At 38.9% G+C, this 23478-nt stretch overlaps 1 protein-coding gene across 1 annotated transcript in view; it reads left to right on the forward strand.

The window, feature by feature from the left end:
• Positions 1 to 9542: 9542 nt before the first annotated feature.
• Positions 9543 to 23478, forward strand: part of SLC30A8 (solute carrier family 30 member 8) — a 35007-nt gene continuing 21071 nt past the window's right edge. Inside the window, exons 1-2 of the mRNA XM_060035249.1 lie at positions 9543 to 9613; positions 20604 to 20803. Of these exons, the coding sequence (XP_059891232.1) occupies positions 9543 to 9613; positions 20604 to 20803 (271 nt within the window). The remainder of the gene's footprint in view (positions 9614 to 20603; positions 20804 to 23478) is intronic.

Here is a 23478-nt window from a genome sequence, read left to right on the forward strand (position 1 = left end):
GTCTAACTCTTCAGAACAATGTTATAAGCGTCAGTGTCTGTTTTCAGGCTCTAGAGAGGGAGACTTTCTTTTAAAGCCGTGAGCAACTGTAAGATAACGTTAGCATGATGTGTGATACTGTTTTTGATTGACAGAGCCAGGTCTGATAATCCAAGGGGCTAAGATAGGAGCTCTAATTTTTAATGTTGGCATGGAAAGTGACTGGGGCTGGGGATATTCATTTTAATATTCACTCTGTTCAGGTTTTGTGAACAAATGCTATATATGTTCTTCAAGTGTAAATATGTTGGCAGTCCTGGGACATGTTTGCTGGTTTGTGATGACCTATAGTATGTCACCCAGTACTGTACCGAAGGGATTGCTTTGCAAAGGCAGTTGTACCCTCGATTATACATTCACAGAGAGCAGTAATTTTTCTGTATAATTCACTAGAGCTTAGGATAAGCTTGGAGCTTAGCTATTAGCATCAGGAATTTCATCAAGGCTTGGGAGGAAGGGGAGGGTGAGATGGATGCCAAATGTTGGGTTGAACAAAAAGCTGAGGTATCTAAGAGGGCTTCTTGCTTTCTTCTTTAACTTTCCTCCCAACGAAAAGCAACTGCTGGGAATTTTAGCCTGTTCAATTTGCTGTTAAACAAGACATGAGGTGGGACCTGGACCTGGACTTGCCGACTTGTGGAGGTCGTGGGACAGGAGCCACAACCATCAAATCATCTTGGTCCAGTAGGTGGAGGACAGGCCTGGGAGCCTCCCAGCAAGAGCAGAAGGAAGGAAAAGAGCTTTATTTTGATGCTACCTTAGGATTCACCAGACAGCAACCTCATAAAAATCGGGCAAATCTGGTGGATAAAGGTGTGTGTGAAAGAGTTTTTAGGTCAGTGAAACTACTGTGTATGTTACTATAAGAGTGGACACATGTCATTATACATCTGTCCAACAAGAAAGATACAACACCAAGAGCGAGCCCTAATGGAAACTATGGACTTTGGGTGTACTACAGATGTATCACTCTGGTGGGGATGTTGATAATGGGGGAGGCTACAGGTATGTGGGAGCAGGGGGTATATGGGAAATCTGTACCTTCCACTCAATTTCTCTGTGAACCTAAAACTGTTATAGAAAAGAAAGTCTATTAATAATTAAGAAATGACATGTAAATAATTAACTGTTGACAGGCTTATAAGTCATTCCTAAACTACACATTAAGTTGGACTGTAAAAAAAAGTTCGTGTATGTCTGCCCATAAATGCACAAAGAATTCCATGAAGATATTCAGGATACTCTTAAAAATGGTTTATTTCCTGTATCTTACCCTAGGATCTTAGGTAGGAGGACTTACCGTCCATGTCTACCTTCTTAAATTTTAAAGATATTTTGCTGTGGATATATGTTACTTTTTAAATTAAAAATAGGCTAAAATTTTTATGTAGGTGGTATTTACCTTAAGGTATGTTTCTTTGTTTTTTTTACGTAAATGACTTCTCAATATTTAATGTGCGTATCTAACAATATTAAATACTTCGGAAGTGCTTTTTTATACCTGAAAGAGGAAGGGGATTATTTTTACTCAGAAGAGTCTTCTGAAGTAGCTTAGTACTGTCATTCAACATTTGCTGGTTAGGAAATTGGGGCAGAAAGAAGCAAACGGATTCAATGACACACTGAACATTTGTAAAAGGGACAGAATTAGGACTCGCAGCAGCCGAATCACAAACTGGGCGCATTCAGCATGACAGCGTGGTCAGTGTAGCAGCAGCATCAGTTAAAAACGGGCGGCTGGGCTGGATGCAGGTGTCAGATAAGCTAGCCCTGAGGGGCAATATCCTCAGACAAGGGTCCAACACAGGGAAGTATGCCCTGCTGGCTAAGCCATTAGGCAGAAATTAAATAATTGCATCTTCCTAGCAAAGAGTTTGAATTAGTAGCAAATGACCATGTGGATTAGAGTGGGATGCCTGAGGCCTGTAATCTGGCCAGCCAATAGTGGAAAGGGTGTATTTGAGCAGACAATGAATCCAGTGTGTTCAAATATTAGGTCTGAGCAGTCTACCTCAATTTAGTTGGGGGCCTGGTCTTTATTAAAAAGGAGAGATGACTATGTATTATAAAGCAGATTAAAAAGAACTATTCCTGATATATTTTGGAGAGTAACCCCTTATTGGATATATCATTTGCAAATATCTTCTTCCATGTGGTAGGTTGTCTTTTTGTTTTGTTGATGGTTCCCTAGGCTGTGCAGAAGTTTTTTAGTTTGATAGAGTCCCATGTGTTTATTTTTGCTTTTGTTTCCCTTGCCTGAGGAGACATAGGTAGAAAGATATTGCTAAGACATGTCAAAGAGCATACTGCCGGTACTTTCTTCTAGGAGTTTTATGGTTTCAGGTCTTACGGTAGCATTGTTTACAACAGCTAGGATATGGAAACAACCTAAGTGCTCATCAGTGGGTGAATGGATAAAAAAGATGTGGTACATGTACACAATGGAATACTAAGCCATAAAAAGATGAAATCTTGCCATCTGTGACAACATGGACGGAAATAAGGGAAATAAGTCAGACGGAGAAAGAAAAATATTATATGATTTCACTTTATATGGCATATAAAAAACAAGCAAACAAACAAATCAACAAACCAAACAAAACATGTAAATACAGAGAACAGAGTATTGATTACCAGAAGGAAAAGGGGGCAAAGGGAGGATGGAAGGGATAAACGGGAATCAACTATATGGTGCTGAATGGAAACTAAATTTTTGGTGGTAAGCATGCTATAGGGTATACAGAAATAAAAATATAATATTGTACACATAAAACTATATAATGTTTAAACCAATGTTACGTCAATGAAAAATAAATTTAAAAAAGAACTATTCCCCATCTGCTGACAGCAACATCCATAATAACAATGATTCTAAGAAGTGATGGAGAATTAGTACTCATTGGGACATGACATTAATCATAGAATGGATTTCTCCTTCTGTTTCCTTTAATTGAAAATGGCCAAGGGGCATCTGAGTTTACCATTTACCGGCTTTCTTGGAAACTAACTTGTGACTAGGAAATGCAGGTTATGACAAATCCCATTCTAGTGAACTTGTATCAAAAACTGTTCATACTGTTTTGTCATGTTGATTTTTGTTGCATAAATAATATTTAAAATATAGGAGGACATTGATTGCCAGTGTCTGTGTCTTGGGTATCATTTTTGTAGCAGTTTAATTTGAATGTTTATAATGTTTAAAATGAAATGCTTGGGCTTCCCTGGTGGTGCAGTGGTTGGGAGTCCGCCTGCCGATGCAGGGGACACGGGTTCGTGCCCCGGTCCGGGAAGATCCCACATGCCGTGGAGCGGCTGGGCCCGTGAGCCATGGCCGCTGAGCCTGCACGTCCGGAGCCTGTGCTCCGCCATGGGAGAGGCCACAACAGTGAGAGGCCCGCGTACCGCAAAAAAAAAAAAAAAAAAGAAAAGAAAATGAAATGCTTATTCAGTGAATGATGAAGTATCACAATTCTGGTGAAGACTCAGAAAAATCTTAGTTTCAGATTCTGAAGGGTAAAGGGGAATATTAGGCACATAAAAAATCTGTTGCCAAATAGAATATTTTCAATGATGTGTTATGTGTTAGCTTGTTATAATTAAATACTTTTCTTCTCTTTCAGAGTTAGCTGAGAAATTCCCATCTTTTTCTCACTGACCAATATCTGGGTGACTGACAGTCTTGGGGTGCAAAAGGTAATATGATGTCTCACTTGTCTTACTGGATGCAAATTCAAAGAACTCATCCCCTGGCAGTGGTGGTGAAATTTGCTACAGTTGGTTGGATTAGCAGCATTTAAAAATGTGGACTCACTGGATGCAAATTCACTGATACCAAAAGAAGAGATGAGTTAGCCGTGATGTCTTGTGGTTGTGCTTCCAAGCAGAAAACCCTGCTGCTGTCCTCTGATGCACTTTGGGTTTGACATAAAAAGTGATGGCTCAGCCTTTCAGAGGAAAAGCTTCAAGGCAGCTTTTGTCTTATCTCCTGGACTGTCTCCTGAGAGGCAGGCTTGTCAGCTTCCAGTCAAATAAATCCAGGCTTTGAGATTCGGAGGAGAAGATGAGCTATGCCTTTGCTCTCTTGGCAGTCATCTGGGGACTTGCTGTGAAAATCCTTTGCCTAAGATGAATTATCAGCCCCTCAAGACGTTCACTAAAGGAAAGTAAACTGTACTCATGAAAATTAAACGGTGGCATTCCGGATAATGACAAGAGGGTGCTCTTTTCTCTCTCTTTTAAATTCAGGAATTCAGTGCTTTGGTTTTCAGTGATGCTCTGTGCATCTGTAGATCAAGGAGCTGGGATATTAGGAAGAGTGTTTTTGTCTGCCTTTCTTATTCCAATGCCTTAAAATCATGGCTTAGGTCCTTGGAACCTTTTCTTGTTTGCCAATGTAAATAAAATAAAGAAGAGAGACACCTACTGTGGTGAGAATATGAAGTCAGCAGAAAACTGCTGTGGAGTTTGCAAGACACAGTCAACTATATCTAGCTCAGAAGGTGCATTTAAGGATTAATTAGTTTAAGTTGCAGAATATTTGGAAAAGGAAGTATGAGGCATGGAGACTAATCAATAAAATATACACTTCGTAAACATTTTAACCACCTAGCCCCAATATCTCTCCCCACCAAAACACTGTTTGTTTATTTTTATATTATTTATTTACATCTATCAGCCTTAATAAAATATTTCTTTTATTGTTTTAGTATCGATATTTTATCAAGTCTTTCTTTTCTCAACAAATACAAGCTGTATTTGCACTGGAACATTTCTATAGATCGATCTCTTTAAAAATAAAAATCCCCGCCCCCCGCCAAAAAAAAAGAGTTAGTGCCAATTTATCAAGAAGAAAATAAAACTCAGATGGCTTTCAGTCCATTTTCAAGTAAAGTATGAAATATCAGGAGATGGTTTGTGTTTTATACATGTTCACTTGAGATTAAAATGAAATTTTCATAATGTTCTTTAAAATACAATCCAATTAAACTTCCAGTGTCTTTGTTTACAAGTTCCTAGATGGAACTTTTGAAAAGCTCATACTGTAGTAATAACCACAAAGCCACCTGCTAAGAAAATGTTACCCAACTTAGAAATAATGTCTTTATCGTCTGTGTGGGAATACATAAGTCCAGAATCTTTAGTAGGTGATTATACTGACTGAGTCTGCATTTTCTCTCCTGTTGTGTCCTCTTTATTGAGGACACATTCTGAATGGCACTCTGCTACCAAGTGGGGAGCATAAGACAGGCACAAATCTATTATTTGAGAAAGTTGAGCCCTGAGAATTTGAGGCAGCTACTCAAAGTCATACAGTTGATGGCGGGTTCAAGTTCCCAGGTCTTGTTTTCAGAAACCTCTACTTCCATTCCTTGAGTAATTCTTAGCCTCTACTAAGGCTGGGGTCAGTTTCTCAGGGACAGCCAAGGTATTATACTTAGACATGGCCCAGTACATAGCAACTCACATCTAGATGAAATTGGTTGCATGGCAGATACTACGCTGAGAACTTTTATACACAATATCTCTTCTACTCTTCACAAAAGTCTGTAAGATGGATTCTATTAATGTCCCCATCTTACAGATGAGAAATTGAAAACAGAGGTCAGGCAACTTTTTCAAGGTCACATATGTAAGAAAATGGCCAAACCAGAAACTGAAACTAAGTCTGTCTGTACATTTGAAAGTCCATACATTAAACCACTCCACTCCATGGCCTCTACACATAAACAAGAAAGATACAAACAGGATGAAAATCCACATTCATTATTTAAAACAAGCACATTTTCAAATGTCTTTTTAAGGAATAGTCATATGCAAACAATGACAAGATGAAGTATTCCTGAAATACGGGTTTAAATTTTGGGAATGCAAACAGTGAGAACTCCGTACTTTAGTGTGTAGGGATGATTACAATGGTTCTGCATAAATACACACATCCTTTCCGCAAGTGAAATAGCAAACTATGTGTAAGACGTGTGTAAATTATTTTTGCATACGTATTAGCTACCACTTGTAAAATCCTATTAAGAAATTGTTGTCGACAATAGCCAGCACTGGGGAGCAGAATGAGATCTCTGGTTGTATCAGTTATGTTCTCGCAGCTGACAGAATATTTATTCCCAGAGTTAACTGTTATAAATTGTATGTTGCCCCTTCAGTTGCTACAAGCTTGTGATGGAGACTGGGCAGAGAGGACAACCTGTAATTCAGGATGGTTTGGAAGCTGGTTGCCTAGGAAACTGGGATGAGCAGCAAATGCCTCACCAAACTGACTTGTCAACAAGATAGGGGATTTTCTTTTGTGATCTGCATTGCTTTCTGAATACATATTTTGTGACTCATGTGGAGTCTGATTTGGGCCATTAGCCCTTGGTGGGCTGTGTATGCCAAAGTGGGCCAAAGGTTAGTCAGGGAGGATGGGAAATTTTTCATAAACATTGTGCTGACAAAATACTGGGGGGAAAGGGCATGATGGTACAGTGAAAAAGGGGTTTATAAGATAAGCTAATCAACAGATGAATATTTACATAACATAATAGGCTTACAATTCTTATCATAACTTTACATCTAAATTTGTAGTAGCAAAACTTACTTTTCTTTAACATAAAAGTTTTATTTGTTGTAATCCACTGTTCCCTGCTCTTATACCAGAAGCTTTGATTTATAGTAAAGTAGTTACCTCCAAGGGTAGCACCTGGAAATTCACAAAACTTTGAGGAAAATAGTACCTAATTTCCCTATAGTTTTTTATTTTTTTTTGCGGTACACGGGCCTCTCACTGCTGTGGCCTCTCCCGTTGCGGAGCACAGGCTCCGGACGTGCAGGCTCAGCAGCCATGGCTCACGGGCCCAGCCGCTCTGCGGCATGTGGGATCCTCCCACACCGGGGCACGAACCCGTATCCCCTGCATCGGCAGGCGGACTCTCAACCGCTGCGCCACCAGGGAAGCCCTCCCTATAGTTTTAAAGCATGAACACTTAATTTTTTATTTTTAAATGTATCACACATGTACACATATACATTTTATAAGTATGTATACATGTGTGCATATATATTTAAGTAGAATCATATGAAATTGCTGATCTTAGACGATACTGGGTCTACAAAAATGGCAATTACATATATATATATACTTCAACTTATAAACAGGAGAGATCATAGAATACATTTTTTTTCTTGTCCTTTTTTGCTTGGGTTCCCATTTCCTCTTTTCCCATCTCCACCTTACCCTGTCTATATCAGCCCCACCCTGCCTCTCTCATATATCCTCACTCTATCCTCGCCTCACAAACAATTCACATTAACAAACTACCAATAATATATATCTTCATAGTCATAGAATCATAAACATATGTGCAGCTATATATGGGCTAGCGACCAAACTTGTGGTGTGGAACCTCAAACTTCCAGATTGCTTTTCCCCTGTTGAAATCTATAGCCAAATATTCTCTTTCCTGCATTTAAATAATACTTAAATCCTCTGCTTCGTACTCATCTTTAATGGATTTCAGCCTGGTTTTACGTAGTTTCTTCACTTTTTGACACTCATTCCCTCGAATTCTTTTTCTCTTACTACGTGCTAGAAACTACTCACAATTGATTCAAGCTGCAAAGTGCGGCAACACGTCACACGATAGATGAATAATTCTTTTCTTTTCTTACTTTTGCCTCCACAGAATAGCCTATTATTCTGCAAAGTTAAGAGTAAGAATATAAGAGAAGGAAATACTTTACTAGACCCAGAATTTCTCCTGCAAAGAAAAATGGCCTCTCAGAGCCATTTCTACAGTTTCCATCTGTCAGAGCAAAGTTAATGACCAGGTAGGCAATGGGGCCATATGAAAAGACGTTAGAATTTATGTTCCAGAGGAGAGTGTCTGAAATCTTAAAATCGACAAGAGGTACAGCTTCACGACGGATGTGATAGAAGATCTGGCGTTCTCACGCTCGGCCAAAGGTGACTTCTCCCCTCACTGCCTACAGCCATTGCCACTGAATCCCACTCTCCTTCCAGGAGACAATATTTATTCTCCTAGGTCATGGTGGGCGATCTCTGCTCAGCTGTATGGGCAGATTCCCGAGAGGCTGAGCCACTGGACTACTCAGGACTACACCGCTCTGAGCGCTCTCCCCAGGGAGTTAGTGTCAACAGATGAAGAAGGAAACGAGGACTTAGAGGCGGAGGGTCTACGCCCTCTTCTCCTCTCTGCACTCGCCTGCCCCTGCCTACATCTCTATAGGTCTTGGATGCTCTTTGGCCCACATGTAAATGCCGTGTGACGGGGCTGTTGTCCTCGGGCTACAGTCCTTTCTCTTATTCGGAAAGGAAAGTTCTTTGTAATAAAATAAAATTCATAGGAGTTTGGGGGTTGAAGGTCTCTTGGGGTCAACTCAGAAGAGCCCATTTCTAAGAGTTGTGATGGGTTTGCCTGGCAGGGGTTCCTTGGGCTGGTCTTTTATCCTCAGCAGAGGGTACCCTGGCCAGGGAGAACAGCTCATTCTGGTTCTTTTGTGCTTGAGGGCTGTTATTTATTTAGAAGCTGACACTGCCCTTCTCCTGTCTGTCAAAAGGGTTTCCAAGCTGCTGCACCAGGAACTGTTTCAGATTAGAGACTTCAGTGACTAACGATCTATTGTCCTCTTCAGTAGTGAGATCCCCAAACGGTCCTAGGAGAAGAGAAGTAAATCTTGACAGCTGCTTAGAGGGCATTTTATTTTTATTATTATTATTATTTTTTTGCGGTACGCGGGCCTCTCACTGTTGTGGCCTCTCCCGTTGTGGAGCACAGGCTCTGGACGCGCAGGCTCAGCGGCCATGGCTCACGGGCCCAGCCGCTCCGCGACATGGGGGATCTTCCCGGACCGGGGCACGAACCCGTGTGCCCTGCATGGGCAGGCGGACTCTCAACCACTGTGCCACCAGGGAAGCCCTAGAGGGCATTTTAGAACTAAATCCTAGGAGAAATGCTTTTAGGTTCAGAGACAGACCTTCCCACTCACCGCCAAGAAAAAGAAAAAAAAAAAAAAAGAAAGTTGAAGAGGAGGGAAAAGATATTAGTGTACAGAAAGGCAGCTGTTTGAGCTCACCCAGGTGTGCTCTGAAGACCAAACCCCTACAGCAGCAATTAGCGGGTAACCCTTGATCTCCTCTACCTCCTAGACAGCACAGTGGAATCAGATGGCGTGGGAAGTGCGCGCGCGTACACACACACGTCATGTGATCCTACCTGCAGGAAGGTAGTTTCTGTGGGTGAGAGAACGAAGCCAGGTAACATTCCAAACAGACTGCAGTTTTAGCAGATCTATCAAGAACACTGACACGGGAGGCTTGTTATTGTAATCCCAGAAGCCTTTTCATTTTTTCTTTGCAAAGTGTGTGAACAGTCGTAATGTTGTTTTGCTTCTAAAACTGGACAGTGAGTTGAAGAGCAGCAGCCGTCGCCACAATAACAGCACCACCACCACCACCACCACCACCACCAAAATCTTTTATCCTGGCCACCATGGAGTTTCTTGAAAGAACTTATCTTGTGAATGACAAAGCCACCAAGATGTACGCCTTCACGCTAGACAGGTAACAGACATCAGATACTGCTTCACAATTCGCTGTGTCTTGAGTATTCACTAAGTCCCTAGATCCTACTGCTTCAGAATTAGAAAGTTTTGCTGTTGCAACTTGGGGGCGTTTTGTAAAATTTTATAAACTTGTTGGCCAAGTTATATAATCTTATCCTGAAAAAGGCAATACTCTGTGTAGTTGATTTGCTTCCTTAAATATCCTGAGTGTACGAAGGACATATTTTATTAGTATATTTTTCATCTGTAGATTTTCTTCTAAAAAACAGACATACACAATCTGATGTGTTTCCCTTTCTTTTCCTCAATTCTTCACACTTTTAAGATAGTAAATTTTATTAAATTATATTTAGAAAGAATTAAGGCTTTTCAACTATGTGGCAAAGTGTGGTCACACTGATCTTAAGTTAATCGCTATTTTCTTAATTATATAATATCATTATCACATATACACACCTATAATAAATATAGCTGAGCTTAATGTTCTACATAGCTCTAGTTCTTTTTACTACCTCCCACAGTTCCATGTGCAATACATTCATTTCCCCCTTATTTAACAATAATTGATTGAACATGTATATATATACCGGAGACTAAAATATTCCTAGACCTGTATCTCTGTCCTCTTGAAAGCCTGAGTCTAATGTGGAATGCATATAAGAAACAGGCAATTACAAAATAGCATGTGTGTTATTCTGGGGGTATACAGTAAGAATACCTCAAGGGAACCTAGGTCTTTGCTGGAATTTGGGAGTCAGAGAAAGCTTTTCAGAAGTGATAGGCTGAGAACTGAAAAAATAAAAAGGAGTTAGAGTAGGGTTAGGGAAACCCTACATAGGAAGTAGGGTTAGGAAAGTTTTCCTGACTGAGATAATTTCCTGGTAAAGACAGAGACAAATAAGAATGAGACTTTGGTGCATTTGGGGAATTCAATCCAAGTGGGGAGCAAAGAGAAACACACTCAGAATACATAGATAAATGAATGAGAATCTGAAATAAATTCATGTTAGAAGCAGAATTTAAGAGAATACTTCTTACCCATTAATAATACGTGTAATGTTTTTGTGTGTTTCATGAAAACAAATTAATATTCCAAAGAGTAGCGGCATTGCGTTTGATAGCATCGAATGTTTAAGCAACTGCAAAGGGACTTTTTCTCAGGATATTTATAACTTTGCTTAAAAATATATATATGGCGAAGAGTCTAGCACATCTATTATCTCACACTGTAAGAATTATTTTCTAAGAAAATAATATTAGATGTGATTTATTGAGATCATAAACGACAAAGCCTCACACTAGGTCAGGCAGAAATTTTGAACAACAAATTGTTAACACTGTGGACACTATTAATACAGCATCTCTACATTATTAAAATAGCAGTATTTCCCTTCTCATGAAACTAGACCCTTAGCACTCTGCAAATAAAGCCAACTGTTTATGGTTACAGGGTCTCATTCGCCTCATGAATTGGTATGGTTTTCAGGACACAGTGATGATAAAAACTGTCAAACTAATTTTTTTTTTCCCCAAATAAAAACAATTGAACCTAGATGAGATGATTTATCCTGATCCCTCATTTCACCAGTTAGGAAAGTGGATTCCAGAGAGAATAAATGCCATTTTAAAGGTTGGGTGTCTAATTACGGCAGAGTTGGGATGTGGACCACGCCTCCTGTTTGTGCATTTCGTTCCCCTCCCCGTCTCCTGCACACACACTTTCACCATGTGGCCTCCTGGGTCCTTAATCTCTTTCCTCCTGAGCTCATATGAACCTTGATCCCCCACTAATTCACTTTTCCTCACCTCTCCCAATCTCCTTTCTCATATATTTTGTTCTATCTCTATTTCAGAGGTAACTTTGTCCCCTGAAGGTCCTTCTCTTTTCTCCTTCCTTCTCTTTTTTTCTACTTATCATCAGCTTTCTATTTAAGTTGTTATCATCTGTCGAGAAACTTATCTAGAAGGAATCTGTATTCTCTAATTACACAACAAAAGTGCTTCAGTTATCTATTGTTGTGCAAGAAACTACCCCCAAAACGTAGTGGCTTAAACAACAATCATTTTATTTATCACAGTTCTCGCTCCATGTGGAGTTATCGAGGTTTGCTCGTGAGGCTGCATTCTGCTGGTGTCTGGGATGTGCTAGAAGGTCAAGGATGGCTTCACTTACTTGTCTGGGGTCTTTGTGTTGGCTTTGACTGGTCTTCGTTCTGCTTCCCATGGCTTCTCTCTCTGTGTGGTGTCTCATTTTATCAGATTAGCTTGGACTTTTTAATATGGCAGTTCAGGGGAGAAACAGAGCAGCAGTGGACTCTGACAGGTGTCAGACAGCTTAAGACCAGAACTGGCACAGCACCATTTTTACCACATTTGATGGGTTAAAGCAAGTCCCAAGTCTGAGATGCAAGGGGTGGCACAGTGGATTCCATCTCTTGCTGGCATGTACATATAAGATGACAGGAATTGTTGGACATAATTTTAGAGACATTTTACCACAGGAAGTAGTAATATTAGGCCCTGTAGGTACTATTGTATAATCTCTCCCCTACCAATCCCTCCAATTCCCTTTCCAGTGATGTGATTCCCTATGCTTGGGCTCATGGTAGCAAAGAGATAGTTGTATAAAGTTGACCTACATACTCAATATGGTTTTCTTGGTACTGGAAACGAGCTTTTCTTTTTCCCAAGTTGTATATGAAAGAAGTGCAGGGAATGTGAGGGCAGGTCCAGATGGTAGGGACAAAGTACTGGAATCGTTTCAATGTGAAGCCTTAAAGTGTGTGTGTGTGTGTGTGTGTGTGTGTGTGTGTGTGTTTGGGATGGCAGGACTTCTGGAATGGTGGTGTAAGTAGCTCAATGGACCTCCTTCCCCAGTGAAACATTTTTACCATTTTACTGGTAAAAATAATACTAAAAAAACTCCAACAGTTTAGTCTCTGGAAATTGTCTTAAGGGCATACAGTAAACTGAGATTTATTCAAGAAAATCTACTAAATCTCAGTAAAAAGCAAGAGTGTGTGGCATTTGAGCCATGATCTGCCCCACTAACCTCTTTCCCCTCCAAGCTTGTTGTGATGGAAGTTCTACTCTGGTTGGATGTGGCCAAAAGACAGGGATCTCTCTCCTCCCAGCTTCCAACTGGGGCTACAGTTCACCCCTAGAGCAAAGGGCTGCTGGAATCTCTAATTGCCCCAGCTCCATATTATAGAACCTGTATTCAATGCAGACATGGCCAAGAGGACTGGGGGCCCCTTCCTTCACCCAATCCCTACTCATAGTCCAGGAGCCGCAAGCCCCTGAACACCCCTGCCCTGGTTCACACACAGGGTGAGGTTCTTCACCACCCACTTATGGAGCAGAGGTGGCACTCCAGGATAAGCGGGTCACTGTTCCTTCTCTCAGTTTTGGGGCAGTGATGCAGAGGTTCTGCCCATGGGAGAATCAGGCTATAAGAACAGAGAGCTATGCACCTTTCCCTTAGAGGACTGATGATACATCAGCTGAAAGTTTATTTGGAACAGAACATGGGATATTTCAAGCATAAGGGCACTGTCAAAAACAATGAGGATTTTGCTGTTGGGCAATCAAGAGCAGGCTGGTTGCTTCATCAGAGCAACAAGCTAAATGGTAGACCAGTTAGAAGTTTAACAGAAACAGCTAGGGAAAGACAGGTAGAAAGAGCCCTCCTGGAGTTGGCACAAGCCACAAAGATTAGCCTCAAATACTGTCCCTGTAAGGAGGCTCTTATGGACTGAATGTTCTTGTCATTCCACAATTCATATACTAAAACCCTAGCTCCCACATGACTATATTGGAAACAGGACCTTTAAGGTGATTAAGGTTAAATGAGGTCATTAGGGTGAAGTCCTGATAGACAGAACTGATATCTTTATAAAAGAGGAAGAGATACCAGAGATCTCTCTCTTTCTACCATGTGAGAACATAACAAGAAGACAGCCATCTACAAGCCAGGGCCACCAAAACCAGAAACCAAATTTTCCAGCACCTTAATAATGGATTTCTAGCCTCTAGAACTATGAAAAAATAAATTTCTGTTGTTTAAGCTACCCAGTCTGCAGTATTTTACTATAGGAGCTAGAGTAGACTAATACATGGCCCAACTTTAATTGGATAATATTGTAATTTATGCCTCAGGATACTGTTGAAAACATTAGAGCAATCAGCAAGTGATTAAGGAGGACAAGAGCTGAGTGTGATACCAACAAAGGCAGAGGAGCCAGAAGCTTAACAGTGATGCATGGAAAAAGACAGTCAAAGAAAACATGATTAAAATGATCACCATCCCTGGGAAAGCGGGTAGGGAGAGGGAAGGATGACTGTGCGCATGTCCAAGGCTGCACTCTCTGAGGAATGGCCATAGAGGCTACACAGCAGGAAAGGTCAAAGAAGATACTCCACTGAACTAGACAAGCCAATTCACTAAACAAATAAAAAAGCAAACAAGTAAGCAGCCACAATAACAAGCCCGCTGGGGATCAGTATTCAGAATTGCTACAGTATATTACCTAAAACATCCAGTTTCCAGAAAACTATGACAACCTATGCAAAGGAACAGGAAAGAATAACCTATAAACAGTAAAAAGAGCAGGTAGTAGAAACTGCCTTGGAAAGGGCCCCCATGTTGAACTTAGCATTCAGAGATTTAAAGCAGCTCTTATAAATATGTTCAAAGAATTCAAGAAAATCATGTTTAAAGAATTAAAGAAAGGCATGATGACAATGTCTCATCACATAGAGAATATCAGTAATAATAGAAATAATAAAAAAGAACCAAATTCTGAAGTTGAAAAGTACAATAAATGGAACAAAGGGACTCAGCAGTAGATATGAGCTGGCAGAAGAAAGAATCAGTGACTGTGAAGACAGGTCAATAGTTATGCAACACAAAGTACAGAGAGAAAAAGGAATGAATAAAAATTAACAGAGCCTCAGAGAAATGTGGTACATAGTTAAATATCCTACCATATACATAATGGGAATACCAGAAAGAGAGGAGGCAGAAAAGGAGCAGAAAAACATTCAAAGGAACAAATTTCAAAATTTGGTGAAAACATTAATTTATACATCCATGAGAGTCAACAAACTCTAAAAAGAATCAAGGCAAACAGATCTATACTCTGACACACACATCATAGTTAAAATAATGAAAGCAAAACACACAGAAAAATCTTGAAAGCAGTAAGAGGAAAAAAGACTCATCGTGAGCAAGAGTTTCTCAGTAAGATTAACAGCTGATTTCTATCAGAAACAAAGGAGGCTGGAAGGCAGTGGGACGGCATATTTAAAGTACTGAAAGAAAAAACAAACCCTGCCAATCAATCAACTTTTATCCAACAGAACTATCTTTGTAAAATGAAGGTGAAATAAAGAAATTCCCAAATGAATAAAAATTGAGAGAACTTTTTGCTAGCAGATTCATTTTACAAGTAATAGTAAAGGAAATTCTTCAGGCTTAAAACAAATGACACCAGCCATTAACTAGAGTCAACACACAAAAAATCAAACAGCATCAGTAAAGGTAATTATGTAGATAATTATACAAGACAGAATATTTACTCTCCTTTTTTCTCTTAATTGATTTAAAGATAAATCACATAAAATAAAATGCTTGTAATCTTTGATGAAATGGAAAACTTCATAGAAAGATGTCAGCTACCAAACCCGAGAGGAAATAGAAATCTGGGTAGACCAATAACAAGTAAAGAGACTGTATTAGCTTCACACAAAGAAAGCCCAAATGTCTCACTGATGGCTTCTACCAAAGATGTAAAAGAGAATTAATATCAATTCTTCCAAAAAATAAAAGAGTGAACATTTTCCAACTTATTCTATGAGTTTAATATTCCAGATAGAAAAACAATAGAAATGAAAACATACTTCCACAAAACCTTGTACACAAATTTGCCAAGTAGCATTATTCATAATAGCTGAAAAAATCTAAACAACCTAAATGTCCCTCAGATGTATATCCATACAACTTAGTACTATCTGGAAATAAAAAGCAATAGAGTACTGACGTACTGATATTTGCTATAACATGGATGAACCTTGAAAACACTATACTAAGTGAAAGAAGCCGGTCACAAAATCTACATAATGTACGATTCCATTTATAGAAAATGTCCAGAAGAGGCAAATTTATAAAGACAGAAATAAGGGTAGTGACTTCCTGAGGTAAGATTGTGTGTAAGGAGACTGGGGATTTACTGGGTATGGAATTTCTTTTTGGGGTGATGAAAATGTTCTAAATTAGATTGTGGTGATGGTTGCATGACTTTGTATATATGCTAAAACCCATTAATTGTATACATTAAATGGGTTTGTGGCATATGAATTATATTATAATAAAGCTGTTTAAAAAAGGGGTGGAACACTGGATAGCTGGTCTGGGACAAGAAATTACACCTGTTAGGTGAACATTTCTACTCCCCACTCCCTCATAACATTTAATCAAATAAACGGTCTCCATATTTTGCTCACTATACTCTAGCCTTCCAAGCAACACCCAAAATGATCATTTTAGAAATGTGAACCACATAATGTTACCTCCCTACTCAAAACCTTCCGACTTCCTCCTTTTATATTTTGAAGAAAATGAAACCCTTTACAATGGCCCACGGAGTTCTGCATGATCTGACTTCTGCCTACTTCTCTGACTTGATTCAATTTTACTCTCTTGATGCTACAGTGGCCACTATGCAGTTTCCTTTCTGTTCAAGACAAGCTTCTGAACAAGACAAGTTCTTTCTTGCCTTTCGGCTTTTGCACCAGCAATGCCCTCTGCTTGTGATGTTCCTCCTTCCTGTGGGTCTGCTCTGGGTTACCTTTTAAGTTACTGCTCAGATATCATCTACAGAGGTGCCTTCCCCTACCACTCTATTTCAGGTAGCCTCACCTTTCCTTTCCCAGTCACTGCCCATGATACTACACAGCCTCTGTTACTATCAGCTGGTTTGCTGTGTTCCCCTCTGCTAGGATATAAGCTTCTTAGGTCAAGAACTTTGCTGGTCTCAGAGGCATGGTATCATTAGCACCTCTGATGGTGCAGGCATGCAACACGGTTGTTGAACGAATGAATACATGAAGTGTTGGAAATGCATGGCGGGACCTTAGATTTTATCTCCTCTCCCAACAGGAGGAGTGATTTAAGGCTCTTGGGAAAGGTAATGTGAAAGTACAAAAACAAAGTGATTTTATATAGTCAACATGTGAAGAGTGTGAAAAATATTACCAGCTCCACTTAAGAGATATAGAACCAAAGGGGTTTGACTTCTACCAACAGACAAAAATAAGATACAAAATTAAAAACAAAAATGCTTCTCCAAGATCACAAAATAAAGCTCCATTTTCTAATTCTTATTTTAAGAGATGAACTCTAAGTTCTAGGCTATTGACATCAACTTTTGTAATATTTCCCTATTTTTCTTCTCTGTTTCTCCCCGTTTTTTCTTTTTGATGCTACAGTAAGTTTCTTTGCTCCGGCCTATTGTTCCTACTCTTCAAAGCGTCAGCCATATTTGAATGTGTGGTGACCTCTGGTGATTTATTCTTTGAAAGTAAATTCATATTTCATATTTTGATGCATTCTAGCATTTGCTTTTTAGAACCTTCGTTTTAAAATTCTTCTTAGAATTTGCATCACTTTTCAGATCAAGAGGCTGTACTGCATCTAGAGACACTTAGACCACTTTGCTCTTATGAGATGATGAGGAACATATTTTAACTTCAGTTTTTTAACTTCTTTTGGAATCACAGACCCTTTGGGGAGCCCAGCGAAGATGGTGGACTCCCATCTCCCCTCATAAAACACATACGTACACACACGTGAACACACTGTATCCAATTTCAGTCCTGTTTCGGATTTCTGGCTTAGTGCTTCAAGGAACAATCTCAGCTCAAAATGTATCCAACTTGGTTAATCTTAGGTCTAGGACAAGGTAGCAGCATTTAAAAGTAAAAATTGGCCAGGTTTCTTGCACTTTTCCTCTTGTGGCATTGCTCACAGGCTGTTCCCCTGGTGGAATTCCTGCCTTGGTCTGCCTTCTAAACTGTTCCAGGATAAGTTCTCTCTCAGTCACTCACCACCTGGTTTTTCTCTGCCCACAAGATTCACGAAAAATAGAAAATAAAGGAAAGCTTCATATGGCCAGAGTGGTCATATGAACAATGCCAGAATATTTGGTGACCCTGTCCTGCTCATACTGCCTTCTCAGCACAAGGAAAAAGGAAACCTCCACCATGTTTTCTTATTAGTTCTCTGGCTCCTCTGCGTCGATGACCATTGGTGACTAACACTACTACCTTATACGGTTGTTTATTATCAGGGTATGTATCACATTACAAAGGTGAAAATTTATAGGTATGAGTACTCTATGTGCCTCCTGCCAAATAGTTCTTATTCCAATAAGAAGATTACTTAGAATTGCTCAAAATCCTGACTGCTATTAACATCATCGGCAAAAACATTCTGAAGCCAATTTGGCGAATATACATCAAAATCCTTAGAAATGCAGAAACTCTTTTTAAAAAAATAAATTTATTTATTTATTTTTGGCTGAGTTGGGTCTTCATTGCTGCACGTGGCCTTTCTCCAGTCATGGCGAGCAGGGACTACTCTTTGTTGCTGTGCGCGGGCTTCTCACTGCAGTGGCTTCTCTTGTTGCGGAGCACAGGCTCTAGGTGCTTGGGCTTCAGTAGTTGCGGCACGCGGGCTCAGCAGTTGTGGCTCACGGGCTCCAGAGCGTAGGCTCAGTAGTTGTGGCACACGGGCTTAGTTGCTCCGCGCCATGTGGGATCTTCCCGGACCAGGGCTTGAGCCCATGTCCCCTGCATTGGCAGGCGGATTCTTAACCACTGTGCCACCAGGGAAGCCCAAAATGTAGATACTCTTTAGCCAAGTAATTCCCCTTTCAGGATTGCATTTTAAGGAGATAATAATATACTTAGCAAAGGATAACTATAAGGATATGAATCACAGTGGTGCCAAATAATTGGAAAAGAGTCAATTGTCCAACAATAGAAAATAGTTACTTATGTTGTAACATATCTATACTAAATATAATGCTCTCTGTATGTTAAACTAATGATATAGAATATTTAATAAGTTGAGAAAATGTTAACAATACATACAGCTAAAAATTAGGTTCCAAAGGTGTATCTTTGGTGGAATACTATTGTGACACTGTCATTTCATCCACAATCTATTCCAGCCCATCCCCACTGAGTTGCAGTCATGTGATTTGGGTAGCATTTACCGCACTCTCAGCTCCAGGAGTCAGCGTTGTTAGGTTTAGCCAATCTTCTGGCTGTAACAAGGTCTAAGCCAATTAGCACATCCATAGTCCTCTGGCTACAGAGGCTGGCCAAATCAGCACGCAACTCAGGACTCCTGTTTTGCAGTTGGGAGAATGAACACTCTTTCTTGCTGTATAAGAAAAAACAAGTACACAGTCCTGATTATCTTGGGCAACTATTCCACTACATGAGGAAAACCAGCCTGAGGTTGAAGAGTAGTTGAGAACTGCAGAGTAATGGATCTGGAGCTTTGATAAATCAGGCTGAAGCCTAATACTTCTAGATGTTTTCAGGTGCAGAACCAATAATTCCCATTTGTTAATTTACCTAGCATGAGCTTTGTTTTCTGTACTTGCTATCAAAAACATCCGAATTAATATGGACTCTAAGTAAAAACAGTATTTATTTATTACAAAGCTAAACAAAAAACTATCAATAATAGTTGTCTCTTGGTGGTAATTTATTACTGATTTTTTCTCCTCTGCTTTGTGCCTTTCTGTAATTCCAGGTTTTCTATAATGAATATGTATGTTATTTTATTCAGGAAACCCCCCAAATATAAGGATAATTAGAATTGTAATACTAATCATCACTTAAGCCAAAACCATCAGATCTTTTTGTGGATGGTGATAAGACAAAGTAACTCTTCAATGGAGGAAAATAATTTATTTCCATTTTTATACCTTTCAGAGTCATGAATGTAAAGTTCTAACTCCTAAGAATCTTATTAATGTCTTCTAATAAGTTTATTAAAAAATACAAATCTAATTAGTTCAAGATCATGGCATCAGTAAAAATTGGTTTTAGGTGTACCGATGTTCAGGTAGAGAGGCAGTGTGGGCATAGTGGAAAAAACACTAGGCTTGGAGTCCCAGCTCTCCCATTTCCTGGCTGTTTGACCTCAGGCAAACCTCTCTGAACCTTAATTACTTCAGGTAAGAAACTGTGGGTTGGACTAAATGTTATCTACAATCTTTGCATTTGTGAAATTCTATATTTCTACAAATGGCTCTATATTTCTATAAATGCTTTATATTTGAATAGAACTGATAGGCACTGCCTGCTTTGGGAAGTATAAGTAGGTTTAACTCTCATTACAACTTTGATAGATTGGTAGAGATTTCTGCAAAGCTGTGTTAAGAAGGTTTCTGAGGGTTCATATGGAATCAGCAGGAAAAAGTGCTATGATCTATTAACAATGTTGCTGTGCAGAAGAAAGGGAGAGTGTTGCCATGCAATAGTGAGTGTCTGAATCACCAGGCTGGCTCATACGCACATTACTCGCTAATAGTAATAACCTCATTACTGCCCCTTTTAAAATTTATAGCAGTGCCCAAAATGTTTTCAAAGTGAAGTGACTGTGAAGGAAAGGCACCAAAATGTATCTGCTTCCTTTCTCCTTTTCCTTTACTTTCTTTTAATCACTGGTAGTATAGACTGAATAAGAGCTTGCCTAAATAAAAGCAAAACTCTTTGTAGTTGAGAATTCAGAAGGAAAGTTCTCGCTTGGTTCCTTACATTTGATATTTCTTGTAGAAGGAGCCATGAATTATAAGTTCCTAGCTAGTCAGCAAATGTCCTCATAGCAGTTCTGATAATGGGTTGGGCTGTCAGTGAGAGGTTTATTTGCAACCATGTTCACTTCTTGCTTCTGTCAAACTCATCCTCAGCATGGAACTCCAGCAGAAACCCTTGAATAAAGATCAACATCCTGGAGAGAAGCCAGAGGAGCCAGAGTCAGGAGCCATGTATCACTGCCACAGCAACTCCAAGGCCACAGAGAACAGGGCAAAGGAGCAAGTCTATGCCAAGTGGAAACTCTGTGCTGCTTCAGGAACATGCTTAGTTTTCATGATTGCAGAGGTCATCGGTGAGTATTTCTCAAGACTTCTCTGATTAAACAAGCAAACAAAACCCTGCATCATTACAGAAGAGTTGCCTAAGTTCTTTTAAAAAAAGACTGAATATTTTATGTAAATATAAAGTAACAATATGCTCATTTGAGATAAGTTGGAAAGCAGAAGGAAACAAAATAAAATTAATCACAATCCTACTTTTGAGTGATAATCTTCAATAACATTGAAGTTTTTTTCTACGGTATATTTTCTATTCATAGCTCACAATTTTTTTTAACATAACTGAGAGCACACAATGCTTTTGGCCATGCCATCAAATACTCTTTCAAAAACATTTCTATGCCTGAACAATATTCTATAATATGCTCTACTGTGATTTACATAACCATCTCTCTATTGTTAGAAACTTACGGAGTTTTTTCCTGCTTATGGACAATGCTGCAATGAAAAATCTGGAATAAAACTCTGCTTGCTTTTCTGGATAATTCCTTCAAAGAGATTCCTAAAAGTGGAAATAACTAGTTGAAGGACATGAATATTTTTATTACTTCTTTATGCACATTGCCAAACTGCTATCCAGAAAGCTTGAAACAATTCCTATGTCTGCCAGCTCTACGTGAGAATGATTCTCTCTCCAAATCTTTCCCAGAACTTATTTTAATCTTTCAAAAATCTTTGCTAATGTATAGATGAACATGCATTATTTTAATATGCATCCTTTGTTACTATTAATATTATTTGCATGTTTATTAATGATCTGTATTTCCTTTTGTTAACGCATTTCCTATTTGCCTCTTAATATCTGTGGCTCACTTGTTTTTTCAGATAATTTGTAATCCTTTATATTGATCTCTGGGAGCTCTTTTTTTTTTTTTTTTTTTTTTTTTTTTTTGCGGTATGTGGGCCTCTCACTGTTGTGGCCTCTCCCGTTGCGGAGCACAGGCTCCGGACGTGCAGGCTCAGCGGCCATGGCTCACGGGCCCAGCCGCTCCGCGGCATGTGGGATCTTCCTGGACCGGGGCACGAACCCGTGTCCCCTGCATCGGCAGGCGGACTCTCAACCACTGTGCCACCAGGGAAGCCCTGTGGGAGCTCTTTATATAGTTATTAAACTTTTGTTATGTCTGTTATAAGTACTATTCTAGTTTGTTGTTTACTTTTTAGTTTTTAATTTTTGGTTTGATTTAGAGAAGTTTCAAATTTTATAGAGCTAATTGTATCAAACATTTCATTTTGAGCTGATTTCTTTTATGACTCTTTCACTATTTTAGTGCTTAGTAAGCCTTTCCTATCTACTGAGAAGATAAATATCATTTTGTTGTTCAATTTTTTGCATTAATTTTAAATCAATGTGAAATTATCTATGCTCTTAGCATTGAAAATTCTCTTTCTAAAGAGCTAACAAAGATTTACACATCATTTATGGAATAATTATTTCCTCCATTGATTTTTCTCCATATGACTTTTATCATTTATCAAATTTTTATAAATAATAGAGTTAGGTTCTAAGGTGTTTTATCTATGCTGCTGATCTCTGTCAGTAGTAACATATTCAATGTAGATTTACATGTTATAATATCTGTTGTTCTTTTCTCATTATCCTTTGCTTAACAGAAAAAAGGTAAAGGCTGTTCATTCCTGTTTATTACTCTAATTAAACATGAGAATAATTTTGTTCAGTTTCCTCCAAAATCTAATTTTGATTTTATTGGTATATAAATTAATTTGGGAACACAAATCTTCTTAAAATACTCAGTTTTTCCCTCCAGGAATACAGAATGTTTCTCCATTTATCCAGATATTCTACATCTCTCATCAAGTTAAGGTTTTATGTTTTTAGTTTGCTTGTTTAAACACAAAGACAACCTACTTCTTGCTAGAGTTATTTATAGTTAGTTTGTGTGTTTGGTTTATTCTTTCCAGAGGTGAGTGGGGTCTTCCTTTTCTCATGTCCTGCTTTCTAAATGGTTACTTTTTGGATTTTGGAAAGTTTTCATTTTGTATATTCATTTTGTACTCAACAGTGTGTTTGAACTACTGTCATTCTAAATGTATCTCAAGTTAATTTTCCTTGTTCCTCTTTCATCTCTCCTCCTAGGAGATAATCCTCCCTTGTTCAAAAAAATTATATTTCTCCTTGCTTTCAATAGTTAGGTCTCTTCTGTATGTTTCATATTTTTATCATGTTAAATAATATGCTAAATCAAATCATATGTTCAACTATTTAGCTGTTAAGTGAAATGTTTCCTGAGGGGTTAAGTATTTTTATTATGTTAATGAAGTATTCTCCTTGTCCTGGTTTTTTAATGGTTAATGGATAATCAAGGATGAGTGTTGACTTTTATCAAAAACCTTATCTTTTAAATTCATTCTGTTTTAAAACTTTTTTACCCATTGTTGATGTGTATTACATTAAGAGATCATGATGCATTTCTGGTACTAGGATGACAACAGCTAGTATTTCTTTAATGCTTACTACGTGCTGGGAACTGTGATGAGTGCTTTCTACGTATCACCTTACTTAATCCTGATGAAATTCCTGAGAGGTAGGTCCTATTACGAATTGCACTTTATAGACCATAAACCTGAAGCACAAAGACTAAAGTACTCGACTTTAACAACATCCTATCAGTGAGCAGGCAGTCTGAATTCCAGAGCTCATGTTCTTAGGCTCTCACTATGGTGACTA

This window comes from Delphinus delphis, chromosome 17, assembly GCF_949987515.2.
Source record: "Delphinus delphis chromosome 17, mDelDel1.2, whole genome shotgun sequence".
In the NCBI taxonomy this organism is placed as follows: Eukaryota; Metazoa; Chordata; class Mammalia; order Artiodactyla; family Delphinidae; genus Delphinus; species Delphinus delphis.